Genomic DNA, 16,324 nt, shown 5'->3' with positions numbered 1-16,324 from the left:
CCATCAGAAAAAAGAAAAAACATTTTGACATTGTTATGTGGGCCTTTGAGTTCTCTTTTTTTAGAGAGAGAGAAAAGAGTAGCACCAATATACCTCATTTGAAATATTTTTAGTGAATTGTATGAATTCTAATTAAAATTTTTAACTTAATCAGAAAAATGTTTTGATTTAATATCTTAGTTGATAATAAAAACAGACATTAAAATTGATATGTAAGTCTAATTTGAATTTTCCATTTATTTTTTAATCTTAAAATTCTAATTTCTCTTACCTTTGTATGCTTTCTAATAAATTCAATCGAAACAGGGACCATTCTGTCAAATAAGCTCATTATAAATTCCTTTTGAATAACACTGACTGACGCAGGTAACATATTCACCCAAGATAACATCAGTGGTCTCCAGCCTAACATGTGAGGCTCCATGTAAATCATGCCACACCTGGAAACCTGGAAAGCCATAAGTGGTTACAATCAAGGGAATGCTTATAAAATAAATATGATTTGGCACCTCTGTTTCTTATAATCTTCAGCAAAGTCTTGGAGGGGGGGGGAAAGCTTATATTATTTCATGATCTCGATTTTTGTGTCTAACTTTACCAAATAGTCCTAAACCAAGAGGAAAACATCCTGACCACTAAATTTGTCAAGGTATGTCAACAGATATATCTGTACTTTGAGAATCAAAGATTGCTCTTAAAAGAAATTCTGTTAATATTTTTTGTTTAAAGTCAAAGGTACTAAGCAAATACATGCATTCATAATATCTTATAATTTATAAAAAGATGTCAAAACAGAGAACTTACAGTTGCAGGGGAAGCAACTTCTAAATCCATTGGCTCAAAAATTAGATTCATTTGTGGTGACATTTGAATAATCTCCCCACTCATGAGACAGAGCTTCTTGTTGTCATCCAACACAGTGTTCATATTCTCAATCCACACTGCATCTACTGGGCCATCAAAAATTAACCATTTCCTATCTGGAGTCTGTTTCATGCACATGTGAACAGAGGGCAAAAATATAATGATGATAATATAAGGAAACAGTCCAATAACATTATTTCAAAATTTTAAAATATAAGTACTAGGATTAATTTCATCATGAAAATGTAAAGGCACTTTTTGAATAAAGATTACTATGCATGTGTGTGTGTATGTGCACACACACATGTATATAATATGTATCACTAAAGAAGCCTATACTATATATGCCATGGACAAGACAAAAATATGTCATCTTTCCTTAGGAGTCAATCTTTTTCAGTCTCTTCCTTCCTTCCTTTCTCTTTCTTTTCTTTTTCTTTCTTTTATCCTTTCCTTTCCCTGTCTTTATTTTTTTTTTTAATTTTTTATTTAAAAAAAATTTTTCAGGGTCTCACTCTGTTGCCTAGGCTGGAGAGCCAAGTGGCGTGATCGTGGCTCATTGCAGTTTCTGCCTCCCAGGCTCAAGCAATCCTCCCACCTCAGCTCCCAAATACCTAGGACCACAAGTGCGCACCACCACACCCAGCTCAATTTTGTATTTCTTGTGGGGTTTCACTACGTTGCCCAGGCTGGTCTTGAACTCCTGAGCTCCAACTGCCTTGGTCCCCCAAAGTACTGGGATTACAGGCATGAGCCACTGCACCTGGCCCTTGATCAATGTTTCTGAACTCAAATATATTAACATGTTTTAGAAAGTAATATAAGTAAAAAATATATAACTGTCAGGAAAAACAAAATTATTCAGATTATCTGACGCTATATAGTTTCATGTTTATGCAAATTAATTGCCCTTGTGTGCTAAACCAAATTTCTTATCCCCTTCACTGAATGAATTCACACACATGCATACATGTGTACACACTCCCCTTGGGCTGAACTCTCTCCTGATGGTATAGAAAATTACAACCAATATAACATTCACAGTCCTACAATGATGTGATAAGTAGGAAAATATTTACACATTGTCCAGAATATAGTAAATGCTCAACAGATATGAAAGAGTAGTCAGGTATTAGCCAGAGTATACAAAGATGGATTCTCCTTTTCAGATCCTTATAATTCAAGCTTTTTTGTGTACACCAATGATTCCTCGCTTTTTCTTCAGCAAATATGAGTTCAAGTTGAAGTGGTGAAGGATTTGAAACCTTAGCACATTCTCAGTCCCTGCAGCCAACTGCATTAATCTATAAGACAATGGGTCTGTCTCAGGCTCAAGCCACCCCACACCCACACTCAGAGGCTAGTTCTAGCTGTGTTCAGGAAGGAAGCAAGGAACAGCCACAGCTCGGTGATCATCCTGAGATCAACTTGCTCTTCTGCTGTGGGCTTCCCATGCCTGTTATGCATCACTTTGGGAAACACTACCGTGCAATGGCGAGACCTTGGGCTTCACAGTCTCAAGGACCTCACTTCTCATTTGACTCTACTGCTTATGAGCTGTGGACTTCAGGTGAAGTACTTAAACTCCCTGAGACTCAGTATTTGTGGGACCTAGCTTCCTGAAAAATGTAATGTAAGCTGTAAGTATAAAATAGAGGTATGTCATGATTATTTCTGTGTAAATAATGTAACTGCATATATTATCTAGTGACTTCATCTCTTATTCTTAGCCAGAGTGCCTCCACTGTGGCAAGAGAGGACCTAAGAAGCCACATCAAGGGTTCCATACCTCTGTCTGCTTCACCTGTGCCCACAATTTCTTTTATCCTTGAAATTACTACCAACACTTGACTTTGGGCAAGATCTCTGCTGCATGAGAGTCAGTTCTTATGTCGCTCATTGCCTAAGGTCTTTCCAGCAATAACAACAGAGCTGAGATTTCACATTTTATCCATTATTACCTGACTCATGAGTCATGCTCTGCTAGGTCCTTAAGTGGGTAGACAGCATCAAGTTTAAAATGCATGGTAGTCAGAAGAAAGAAAACACTTATAAAAAAATGATTTGATAAACAAATTAAATGTCCTGAGTCTACGCCCCATTTCCTACACTACCGCTTTAGCAAGCAGTCTCCCATATAAACACACGCTCTGCAGAACCTGCTAAAATACGGCAACCCTGGGGGGCCCCACGCTCACGGAGCCTCCCTCATTGCTAGCACAGCAGTCTGAGATCTAACTGCAAGGTGGCAGCGAGGCTGGGGGAGGGTACCTGCAATTGCTGAGGCTTAAGAAGGTAAACAAAGCCTCCAGGAAGCTCGAACTGGGTGGAGCCACCGCAGCTCAAGGAGGCCTGCCTGTCTCTGTAGACTCCACCTCTGGGTGGAGTCTGACAGCTGTCTGACAGCTTTGAAGAGAGCAGTGGATCTCCCAGCACGGAGGCTGAGATCTGAGAACGGACAGACTGCCTGCTCAAGTGGGTCCCTGACCCCTGAGTAGCCTAACTAGGAGTCATCCCCTACTAGGTGCAGACAGACACCTCACACCTCACATGGTGGGGTACACCCCTGAGATGAAGCTTCCAGAGCAAGAATGAGACAGCAGCACTCGCTGTTCAGCAATATACTATCTTCTGCAGCCTCTACTGCTGATACTCAGGCAAACAGCGTCTGGAGTGGACCTCAAGCAATCTCCAACAGACCTACAGCTGAGGGTCCTGACTGTTAGAAAGGAAAACTAACAAACAGAAAGGACATCCACACCAAAACACCATCACTATGTCACCAGCATCAAAGACCAAAGGCAGATAAAACCACAAAGACAGGGAAAAATCAGGGCAGAAAAGCTGGAAATTCAAAAAATAAGAGCACACCTCCCCCTCCAAAGGAACGCAGCTCATTGCCAGCAACGGATCGAAACTGGATGGAGAATGACTTTTGACGAGTTGAGAGGAGAAGGCTTCAGTCTATCAAACTTCTCAGCTAAAGGAGGAACTACGTACCCAGTGCAAAGAAACTAAAAATCTTGAAAAAAGAATGGAAGAATGGATAACTAGAATAATCAATGCAGAGAAGGCCATAAACGAACTGACAGAGATAAAAACCATGACACGAGAAATACGTGACAAATGCACAAGCTTCAGTAACCGACTCAATCAACTGGAAGAAAGAGTATCAATGATTGAAGATCAAATGAATGAAATGAAGCAAGAAGAGAAGTTTAGAGAAAAAAAAGGAAAAAGAAATGAACAAAGCCTCCAAGAAATATGGGATTACGTGAAAAGATCAAATCTACATCTGATTGGTGTGCCTGAAAGTGAGGGGGAAAATGGAACCAAGTTGGAAAACACTCTTCAGGATATCATCCAGGAGAACTTCCCCAACCTAGTAAGGCAGGCCAACATTCAAATTCAGGAAATACAAAGAATGCCACAAAGATACTCCTCGAGAAGAGCAACTCCAAGACACATAATTGTCAGATTCACCAAAGTTGAAAGGAAGGAAAAAATGTTAAGGACAGCCAGAGAAAAAGGTGGGGTTACCCACAAAGGGAAGCCCATCAGACTAACAGCAGATCTCTCGGCAGAAACTCTACAAGCCAGAAGAGAGTGGGGGCCAATATTCAACATTCTTGAAGACAAGAATTTTCAACCCAGAATTTCATATCCAGACAAACTAAGATTCATCAGTGAAGGAGAAATAAAATCCCTTACAGACAAGCAAATGCTTAGAGATTTTGTCACCACCAGGCCTGCCCTACAAGAGATCCTGAAGGAAGCACTAAACATGGAAAAGAACAACTGGTACCAGCCAGGGCAAAAACATGCCAAAATGTAAAGACCATGGATGTTAGGAAGAAACTGCATCAACTAATGAGCAAAATCACCAGCTAATATCACAATGACAGGATCAAGTCCACACAGTAACAATATTAACCTTAAATGTAAATGGACTAAATAGTGCAATTAAAAGACACAGACTGGCAAACTGGATAAAGAGTCAAGATCCATCACTTTGCTGTATTCAGGAGACCCATCTCACATGCAGAGAAACACATAGGCTCTATAAAGGGATAAAGGAAGATCTACCAAGCAAATGGAGAACAAAAATAAGCAGGGGTTGCAATCCTAGTCTCTGATAAAACAGACTTTAAACCAACAAAGATCAAAAGAGACAAAGAAGGCCTTAATATAACGGTAAAGGGATCAATTCAACAGGTAGAGCTAACTATCCTAAATACATATGCACCCAATACAGGAGCACTCAGATTCACAAAGCAAGTCCTTAGAGACTTACAAAGAGACTTAGACTCCCATACAATAATAATGGGAGACTTTAACACCCCACTGTCAACATTAGACAGATCAACGAGACAGAAAGTTAACAAGGATATCCAGGAATTGAACTCAACTCAACTCTGTACCAAGGGAACCTAATAGACATCTACAGAACTCTCCACCCCAAATCAACAGAATATACATTCGTCTCAGCACCACATTGCACTTATTCCAAAATTGACCACATAGTTGGAAGCAAAGCCCTCCTCAGCAAATGTAAAAGAACAGAAATTATAACAAACTGTCTCCCAGACCACAGTGCAATCAAACTAGAACTCAGGACTAAGAAACTCAATCAAAACCGCTCAACTACATGCAAACTGAACAACCTGCTCCTGAATAAAGATGTTCTTTGAAACCAATGAGAACAAAGATACAACATACCAGAATCTCTGGGACATATTTAAAGCAGTGTGTAGAGGGAAATTTATAGCACTAAATGCCCACAAGAGAAAGCAGGAAAGATCTAAAATTGACACCCTAACATCACAATTAAAAGAACTAGAGAAGCAAGAGCAGACACATTCAAAAGCTAGCAGAAGGCAAGAAATAACTAAGATCAGAGCAGAACTGAAGGAGATAGAGACACAAAAAACCCTCCAAAAAATCAATGAATCCAGGAGTTGGTTTTTTGAAAAGATCAACAAAAATTGATAGACCGCTAGCAAGACTAATAAAGAAGAAAAGAGAGAAGAATCAAATAGATGCAATAAAAAATGATAAAGGGGATATCACCACCGACCCCACAGAAATACAAACTACCATCAGAGAATACTATAAACACCTCTAGGCAAAAAAAAACTAGAAAACCTAGAAGACATGGATAATTTCCTGGACACTTACACTCTCCCAAAACTAAACCAGGAAGAAGTTGAATCCCTGAATAGACCAATAGCAGGCTCTGAAATTGAGGCAATAATTAATAGCCTACCAACCAAAAAGAAGTTCAGGACCAGACAGATTCACAGCCAAATTCTACTGGAGTTACAAGGAGGAGCTGGTACCATTCCTTCTGAAACTATTCCAATCAATTGAAAACGAGGGAATCCTTCCTAACTCATTTTATGAGGCCAACATCATCCTGATACCAAAGCCTGGCAGAGACACAACAAAAAAAGAGAATTTTAGACCAATATCCCTGATGAACATAGATGCAAAAATCCTCAATACTGGCAAACCGAATCCAGCAGCACATCAAAAAGCGTATCCACCATGATCAAGTGGGCTTCATCCCTGGGATGCAAAGCTGGTTCCACATACGCAAATCAATAAACGTAATCCAGCATATAAACAGAACCAAAGACAAAAATTATATGATTATCTCAATAGATACAGAAAAGGCCTTTGACAAAATTCAACAGCCCTTCATGCTAAAAATTCTCAATAAATTTGGTATTGATGGAACACATCTCAAAATAATAAGGGCTATTTATGACAAACCCACAGCCAATAGCATACTGAATGGGCAAAAACTGGAAGCATTCCCCTTGAAAACTGGCACAAGACAGGGATGCCCTCTCTCACCACTCCTATTCAACATAGTGTTGGAAGTTCTGCCTAGGGCAATCAGGCAAGAGAAAGAAATAAAGGGTATTCAATTATGGAAAGAGGAAGTCAAATTGTCCCTGTTTGCAGGTGACATGATTGTATATTTAGAAAACCCCATCATCTCAGCCCAAAATCTCCTTAAGCTGATAAGCAACTTCAGCAAAGTCTCAGGATACAAAATCAATGTGCAAAAATCACAAGCATTCTTATACACCAATAACAGAACAACAGAGAGCTAAACCATGAATGAACTTCCACTCACAATTGCTTCAAAGAGAATAAAATACCTAGGAATCCAACTTACAAGGGATGTGAAGGACCTCTTCAAGAACTACAAACCATTGCTCAACAAAATAAAAGAGGACACAAACAAATGGAAGAACATACCATGTTCATGGATAGGAAGAATCAATATTGTGAAAATGGCCATACTGCCCAAGGTAATTTATAGATTCAATGCCATTCCCATCAAGCTACCAATGACTTTCTTTACAGAATTGGAAAAAACTGCTTCAAAGTTCATATGGAACCAAAAAAGAGTCCACATTGCCAAGACTATCCTAAGTCAAAAGAACAAAGCTGGAGGCATCACGATACCTGACTTCAAACTATACTACAAGGCTACAGTAACCAAAACAGCATGTTACTGGTACCAAAACAGAGATATAGACCAATGGAACAGAACAGAGTCCTCAGAAATAATACCACACATCTACAGCCATCTGATCTTTGACAAACCTGACAAAAATAAGAAATGGGGAAAGGATTTCCTATTTAATAAATGGTACTGGGAAAATTGGCTAGCCATAAGTAGAAAGCTGAAACTGGATCTTTTCCTTACTCTTTATATGAAAATTAATTCAAGATGGATTAGAGACTTAAATGTTCGACCTAAAACCATAAAAACCCTAGAAGAAAACCTAGGTAATACCATTCAGGACATAGGCATGGGCAAGGACTTCATGTCTAAAACACCAAAAGCAATGGCAACAAAAGCCAAAATTGACAAATGGGATCTAATTAAACTAAAGAGCTTTTGCACAGCAAAAGAAACTACCATCAGAGTGAACAGGCAACCTACAGAATGGGAGAAAATTTTTGCAATCTACTCGTCTGACAAAGGGCTAATATCCGTAACCTACAAAGAACTCAAACAAATTTATGAGAAAAAAACAACCCCATCAAAAAGTGGGCGAAGGATATGAACAGACATTTCTCAAAAGAAGACATGTATACAGCCAACAGACACATGAAAAAATGCTCATCATCACTGGCCGTCAGAGAAATGCAAATCAAAACCACAACGAGATACCATCTCACGTCAGTTAGAATGGCAATCATTAAAAAGTCAGGAAACAACAGGTGCTGGAGAGGATGTGGAGAAATAGGAACACTTTTACACTGTTGGTGGGATTGTAAACTGGTTCAACCATTGTGGAAAACAGTATGGCGATTCCTCAAGGATCTAGAACTAGAAATACCATATGACTCAGCCATCCCATTACTGGGTATATACCCAAAGGATTATAAGTCATGCTGCTATAAAGACACATGCACACATATGTTTACTGCAGCACTATTCACAATAGCAAAGACTTGGAATCAACCCAAATGTCACACAGACTGGATTAAGAAAATGTGGCACATATACACCATGGAATACTATGCATCCATAAAGAAGGATGAGTTGGTGTCCTTTGTAGGGACATGGATGCAGCTGGAAACCATCATTCTCAGCAAACTATCACAAGAACAGAAAACCAAACACCACATGTTCTCACTCATAGGTGGGAATTGAACAATGAGATCACTTGGACTCTGGAAGGGGAACATCACATACCAGGGCCTATTATGGGGAGTGGGGATGGGGGAGGGATGGCATTGGGAGTTATACCTGATGTAAATGACGAGTTGATGGGTGCTGACAAGTTGATGGGTCAGCAAAGCAACATGGCACAAGTATACATCTGTAACAAACCTGCACGTTGTGCACATGTAGCCTAGAACTTAAAGTATAATAAAAATAAATAAAATAAAATAAAATATGGCAACCAAGTTAACATGTATTGGTCTGTGGATTCTTTTCATGAGGGTGGGCAGCAGAATAAGCCAGGAGTAGGTAAGTGCCCACTCTCCATTCACAGCCCGTGGCAGCCGGCATGCCACTTACCTCCTCTGCTTTCCACAAGGCAGTCATTCTCTTCCTAATATGCTAAAGGAAAAGTGTGGGAACTTTAAGATATCATTTTGCAAAGGTATGCAATTTCTTCTCTAAGCATTGGTGCGTATCTAACAATTAGCGGGCATGACAATAGCCGCAGCCCAAAGAGTGGGTGAAGGAAGAACATTACTGAAGAGGCAAAAGGATCAAGTCACTCAGATGTTCTCATTTCTAGTTCATCTCACATCAGAGAAAATAACCAGAAATACTTTGCCCTGTCCTTTTATTTTTCCTACCCTGTCTTCTGTATACCTCCAGGGCAAAGGAGCTTGGTCTCTGGCATTTTTGTAGGTGCTGACATTTTTTTTTTTTTTTTTCACAGAAATACTGCCAGAATATCCAGTACTGTGTTTTAAATAAATATCTTAATTTATATATACAATTAGTTTGATTGGAAAAAAGAAATTTGTCAGAAATAAATATCTTAACCTTTTAAGATATGCATGTGAAAGTGTTAGAACTTACCACTGAAGAAGCAAATGCTCTAAAACTGACAGCAAGGACCCCATCGGACCATTCATGGGACACTAAATCAAACTGTCCGTACAGTTGGCCCATGGTGACAGACTTAGGATTTAAAACAGTTATTTGAACTCTGTTTTCTTCCATTAGCCCCTTAATGAAAAAAAATCAAACATTTATTTATGCAAAGAATACTGTCTTTATTCATAGAAAACATTATTGTGTATATAGAAAATCCTAAGGAATCTACAAAGAAAGTATCAGAAGTAAGTAGTGAATTTGACAAGGTTCCAGCATACAGGGTCAATATATAAAATCAATTGTATTATCTACACACAATGCTAATGAACAACTGAAAAATAAAATTTAAAAAACATTCACAATAGTATTTAAGAGCTCACGAAATACTTAGGGAGAAATTAGTAAATGTTGTGCAAGATCTATATTTCTTTTTTTTTTTTTTTTTTTGAGACGGAGTCTCGCTGTGTCGCCCAGGGTAGAGTGCAGTGGCTGGATCTCAGCTCACTGCAAGCTCCGCCTCCTGGGTTCACGCCATTCTCCTGCCTCAGCCTCCCTATATTTCTTAAACTACAAAACAGGTTGGCAAATTCTCCTGTAAAGGATAAGATGGTAAATATTATAGGCTTTGCAAGTTTCATATGGTCTGCCACATATTCTTCTATGTTTTTCTTTTTTTTTTTTTTTAATTAACAAATGTTTAAAATGTTAACACTATTCTAAGTTTATTGGCATTCCAAAAAAAGGCTTGGGGCTGAATTTGGCCCATGTACTGTAATTTGCTGACCCCTGCTACAAAACAACCTCTGAGAGAAAATTAAAAGATCTAAATATAGAGAAATAGCTATTTCTTGTGGAGTGAAAAAGTTAAGGTTGGTAAATTGTCAATTTTACCCAAAACCTTGAAAGCTGGTCTATGGCATTACAAGAGACATTAATGCCCTCTGGACATAAGCTTTGTTGTTGTTGTTGTTAATTAATTGGCTTTTTAAAAAACGGCTTACAGAAAAATTGAGCAGAAAGTACAAAGATTCCCGATACTCTCTCCACTACCCAGACACAACAGTTTTCCTTATTATTAACATCCTGAATTGGTGTTGTAAATTGTTATGGCTGATGAATTCATATTAATGTATTACTATTAACTAAAGTCCACAGTTTACACTAAGGGTTCACTCTTTGTGTTGCATAATTATACGGGTTTTGCCAAGTGTGTGGTATCATTATTCCCCATTATAGTACCAAACAGAACACTTTAACTCCCCTAAGAATCCTCTGTGCTCCACCTATTGGCAATCATTTATTTTTTATACATAAAAACATAACAAGTTCAACTCTTTCTAACATTGCCTTCTGCCTGGCACTCCCAAGCTTGGGACACAAACTACCAAACTGGGAGGGAAAAAAATGGTGAGAATATTAAGCTTTTTGTTTTTTCTTTTTCTTTTGAGACAGGCTCTCACTCTGTCACCCAGGCTGGAGTGCAGTGGCGCAATCTCGGCTCACTGCAGCCTCCGCCTCCTGGGCTCAAGTGGTCCTCTCTGAACCTCAGCCTCCTGAGTAGCTGGGACTATACGTGGCACACGCTACCACGCCCAGCTAATTTTTTGGGCTTTTTAAAAGTAGGAACAGGGTTTCACCATTTTATGCAGGCTGGTCTAGAACTCCTGGGCGCAAGTGATCTGCCTGCCTTGGCCTCCCAAAGGGCCAAGATTACAGGAAAGAGCCACCACTCCCAGAAGAATAGTAATCTTCTGGCTCTGTTGCCCAGGCTGGAGTGCAGTGGCAGGATCTCGGCTCACTGCAAGCGCCGCCTCTCGAGTTCACGACGTTCTCCTGCCTTAGCCTCCTGAGTAGCTGGGACTACAGGCGCCCGCCACCATGTCCAGCTAATTTTTGTATTTTTAGTAGAGACGGGGTTTCACCGTGTTAGCCAGGATGGTCTCAATCTCCTGACCTTGTGATCCGCCTGCCTCAGCCTCCCAAACTGCTGGGATTACAGGCGTGAGCCACTGCGCCTGGCCCAGAATAGTTATCTTAAAACAATAAAACAAGTTCAATATCTTTGCTTTCTTTTGTGTGCTCAGGAAGGCGATAACAATGTATCTTCCTAAATTAAGAAGTATAGGAAATCTCTATTATCTTCTTAACCAGAACAAAGTTGCTGTCACCAAAGAAAAGTTTTTATCCTAAACGGAGCAAGGCTAGTGTGAAGCTATAGCTTGTTTATGGTGGCTAAGGAAGACTGCCCTATGACATAATCACAATGTCACCCTTAGAATTCCCTGAAAATGAGCCATTTAGACTTTACAAGTGGACCAGAATACATGCTCACATCTTCATCTCCTTCTACTCTGAGCAGTGACCTGTTGGGTTCTTTTGGAGACTTTATTTTATATATGTGCACGTATAAAAGATCAGTTCCTATGATAATAAAATAAAACATGAAAAATACAAATGAGCAATAAACAAGATAAAGAATGCAGAAGACAAGTAAGAAGTGAAAAAATGGAAGAAAAAAGAGAAGGGAAGTAAAGAAACAAAATAGCATGGAAGTGTAAAAGCAGAAGAAACAGATGACAGGAATAAGTAGCATATCAGTTTGGACAATAAATACAAATGATTTTAAACTTATCTTTGAAAAGATAAAGACCACTGACCTGTAGAAAACAAAAATCAAGCTATTTATTCCCTATAGAAAGTAAATCACAGTGACACCCAAGGATATAATTAATGACATGGGCAAATATACATACAGAGAGAAAGTAGGGGTAGCAATATTGAAATTAGACAAGGGAGATCACAACAAATAGCAGAAAAGTAAGTAATTTTATACTGATTGAAGGGGAGTCTCCTCAAGGAAAGATATAATCATCACAAATCTCATACAGGATATGAGCACAGAAATTTAGAAAGTGAAAACTATTTGAAATATCTATAAGGAGAGGTAAACAAAAATACAGTATTAGTTGAAGAATTTAAAACAGCGCCATTCCTTCAGCATTTCAAAGTCAATCAAAATGTGATGTGTATAAGAATTCTGAATGAGTCATTATATATGTGTGCATATATGCACACACACACATTTCAGTTCAATACCACTAGCAGCCAATAACAGAAGCTTGCATTACAAATCTGTCTAGAAAATAAAAACGACTCCTCTGAAAGTATTACAGGAAAACCTTCAAATTTTTCTGTTTTCAGACTTTTCTTCTACAAGAGACATGTATTACTTTAATAATTTTTTAAAAAAACAAAAGGTTGAAAGCAAGTTTGTGGCATACCCTTCATATGTTGAACTTCCTATTTGCTTCATTTTACTTTTCTAAAACTTTATTTTCTCTTTGACTCATTTTTCTCACGACTTTAAGTTGCCACATTGAAAGCATCTTTTAAAATAATGGTACATTCTGCCTTGCACAAAGTCAATTATAAATAAATTAATGCATTAATAATATACTCACCTTTTCACATATATCATTTAGTGCTCCAGCTAAGACGCGGTATGCACTAGTTTTTCCTCCAAATGGTTCTCCAACAATCATGAAACCATGACGCACAATCATCATTTCATATACTTGAAGAATCTTCTCAGAAAAGAATGTGGTCATTTGCAAATTCATGGAGGCACAATTGTCTTTGATAGCTGCCAGCAAATCATTGTAATCTGGTTTTGGTAATTTTACCCCAGGAAACAAATCCGAAGTAATTCCCTGATGATAGATGATTTGAAGGATTTACATTTTATATTTATATTAAATACACATATTTTCTATTGATGGAAATAGGGCCATTAGATAATAACAGTGCAACAATTTTTTTAACAGCTTTATAGAAGAATAGTTCACATACACAAACCTGTATTTTTTTTTTTTTTTAATTTTTAAATTGCGATCCTTACATGTTCATTTTGCAGTTTTTGTTTTGGTTTGGTTTGTTTGAGACAGGGTCTGGCTCTGTTGCCCAGGCTGGAGTGCAGTGGCACGATCATGGCTCACTGCAGCCTCCACCTCCCACACTCAAGCCATATCCCACGTCAGCCTCCTGGGTAGCTGGGACTATAGGTGGCAGTATTTTAAAGTATAAAATTTCATAAGTAAAAACTGTCAAAATAAATAACCAAGATAATTAACATATCCATCACTCCCCAAAAGTTTCCTGTAATCTTCTGTAATCCTCCTTCCCTCCTCTCCTTGCTGCCTCCTACCCACATCCCCAGATTGCCACTGATCTGTTTTTGGTTACTATTTTTATTTGCATTGTCTAGACTTTAATATAAATGAAATTAGACCATATGCATACTACTTTTTCCCTCTGGCTTCTTTCACATGGCATAAATATTTTGAGATTCATACATGTCACAACAGGTATCAATAGTTTATTCTTTTTTTTTTTTTTGCTGGTGATATTTCATTGCAACAAAGTGCTACAGTTTTTAAATCCATTTACTTATTGACATACATTTTCATTGTTCCAGTTTTAGGCTATTACAAATAAAGTGACTACAAACATTTGTGTATGACTTTGTATGAACAAATGCTTTCATTTCCCTTGGGTGAATACTGAGACATGGAATACCTGAATATGGTGGATAGGTGTTGAACATTTTAAGAAACTGCTTAACTGTTTTCTAAAGTGGTTGTACTATGTCATGCTCCTCCAGTCATGTATGAGTTCCAATATTAGGTATGATCCATCTTAAATTTTAACCATGCTGTGTAGTGATATTTTGTTATGGTTTCAATTTGTGTTTTCCAGTGAGTAACTTCTTTACTTGTGCTTAGGCCAAATTTTATATTTTTCCTGATCTGCAGCTTGTCTTTCATTTTCTTATGTGTCTCTCAAAGAGCAGGTTTTTTTTTTTCCATTTTGTCAACGTATTCTTTTATGGATTGTGTTTTTGGTATTGTACTTAAGTAATCTTTGTCTAACACAAAGTCACAAAGGTTTCCTGCTAGAAATTTTAGAGCTTGCGGTTTTACATTTAGTTTCATGTTATTTTTAAGTTAAAAAGTTGGAGTCCTGACTTCTAGTTCAAAAATGGCAGCATGGAAGCAACTTGACTTCACTCCTCACCGCCACTTGAGAAACACTGCTTAATAAATGTTTGCTGAAGGAATATACAACTGCATGACAATACACCTAGTGAGGTATATTTCCATATTCTGAAAATAAACATAGCTTTTACTCCTGGAAAATCTGTACAGTGCACTAGTACTAAACAAATTGAGGGAAAACTTCAGGGAGAAAATCTGAACTCTTTCCTTGTTGATTTGCTCCATAATATATTTGCATATCAACTCTAAATACTAAGTAAAGCTCTTTTCAGAATGATGAGACATGCATGGTTGCCACCAGTAGCTAATGACACTGGCCAATACTAGCAACAGCATCTCTTCTCCCCTTCCCCATGACATAACAATATCTTCAGTGCTAGGAAAACTGGATAAGTATATGCAGAAGAATGAAACTAGATTCCTATATCTGGAAATACGTAACACACTGCAAGCTAACTGCCTGAATTCCAAGACAGTGCAAGTTAGTCCAACATCTAACACTTAGGAGGAGCTCACTACCCCTCTGAGTTCTTCTACTTGGTATGGAGAAGAGGAAAAGAATGATACCAAAGGATATTATGAAAACTTTAATCATTATTCTAATACTTCCTCTCAATTACTCACAATCTTAAATTATAACAAGATTATTAAGCTTAGTTCTTATCATGAAAAACAATTTCATAAAAGTCATCTCATTCTTTTAAGGAAATTAAGCATATTTATCTATTTTATTTCTTCAGTCATTAGTTGAAAAAACATTTACTATTATCGATAGTGTGCTAGGGATTCAGTGGTGTGTTAGACCAATTATTTTTCTTTACGGAGCCTACATTCTAGTGGAATTTATAAGCAAATATTTTGTAACTTTTGTGTGCTCATTATTTTCTGCAGTAACAAACTTAAAAATACTATTTTAAAATCCCAAGTTGTTGAAAGTTCTCAAAATGACAAAGCTAGCTAAACACACTTCAAATAAAATATGGAATTATCTATGTTTCTCTGTACTGTGTCATTTTTTTCCATAGTGGGAGCTTCACAACCTTAAACATGTGATAAATACATTATTATAAGAGTTTTGATACATTGGGATAATGAATGTTCTTACCTCAAAGAGTGGTAAATCATGGGATAAAAATTTTGGCAGATTTACATCAATGATAGATCTAAGCAGCAAAATTTCTTCATTTTCATTTGGATATTTCAGCTAAAAAAAAAAAAACACACTCATGATAATATCTGCATCTGCTAACAGCACCCAACCCCTTTGTGTTCACATACACACAAACATACAGACCTTGTACTCAATTTAAACAAATGCAGCTCTTCTTTCATTATATTGAATTGTTATCAATTTCAGAAACTGACATTTAAACTTGTTGTATTTTTTTACTAGTTTATAATAAAAACCCAGGTTAAACTAACTACCTTTTCACAGATATGCTAAGTAAAGAGGTACTAACATGAATTAAATATAGTTTGGCAGCTGCCATCCCTTGTATTGGGTAGAGCTTGCTTGTTCTCTACATGTATTCACGACTAGCAGTATATTGGTCAAATGAAAATTATTAAAAGTGGGCAATTATTTTGAAAAGATGCATTTAAATTTAAAACATATAAACATTCACTCATTTGCCCATATTTTGATGCCAAGGCCTTTTCTCTGAGTACAGAGTTAGGCACCATTTTTTTTTTTCCAAAAGCCACATCAATAACACATCATCTACTCTATCTTGTTGTGTTCTGTTTTTGTTTTTTAAAGAGGCTACTGCTCTTCAAAGATACTTATAATACAATTTAAGCATATCAGCCTGATACATTT

The 16,324-nt window shown here is 37.6% G+C and overlaps 1 protein-coding gene across 1 annotated transcript in view; it reads right to left on the bottom strand.

Moving 5' to 3' along the window:
* Positions 1–16,324, bottom strand: part of DNAH7 (dynein axonemal heavy chain 7) — a 344,384-nt gene that overhangs the window by 137,886 nt on the left and 190,174 nt on the right. Inside the window, exons 29-33 of the mRNA XM_030916210.1 lie at positions 15,611–15,709; positions 12,913–13,161; positions 9,434–9,583; positions 805–987; positions 272–448 (exon numbers count right to left, since the gene is read on the bottom strand). Of these exons, the coding sequence (XP_030772070.1) occupies positions 272–448; positions 805–987; positions 9,434–9,583; positions 12,913–13,161; positions 15,611–15,709 (858 nt within the window). The remainder of the gene's footprint in view (positions 1–271; positions 449–804; positions 988–9,433; positions 9,584–12,912; positions 13,162–15,610; positions 15,710–16,324) is intronic.

The sequence above is a fragment of the Rhinopithecus roxellana genome, chromosome 14 (assembly GCF_007565055.1).
Source record: "Rhinopithecus roxellana isolate Shanxi Qingling chromosome 14, ASM756505v1, whole genome shotgun sequence".
In the NCBI taxonomy this organism is placed as follows: Eukaryota; Metazoa; Chordata; class Mammalia; order Primates; family Cercopithecidae; genus Rhinopithecus; species Rhinopithecus roxellana.
Note: the sequence above shows the minus strand (reverse complement) of the source record. Positions and strands in the feature narration are given on the sequence as shown.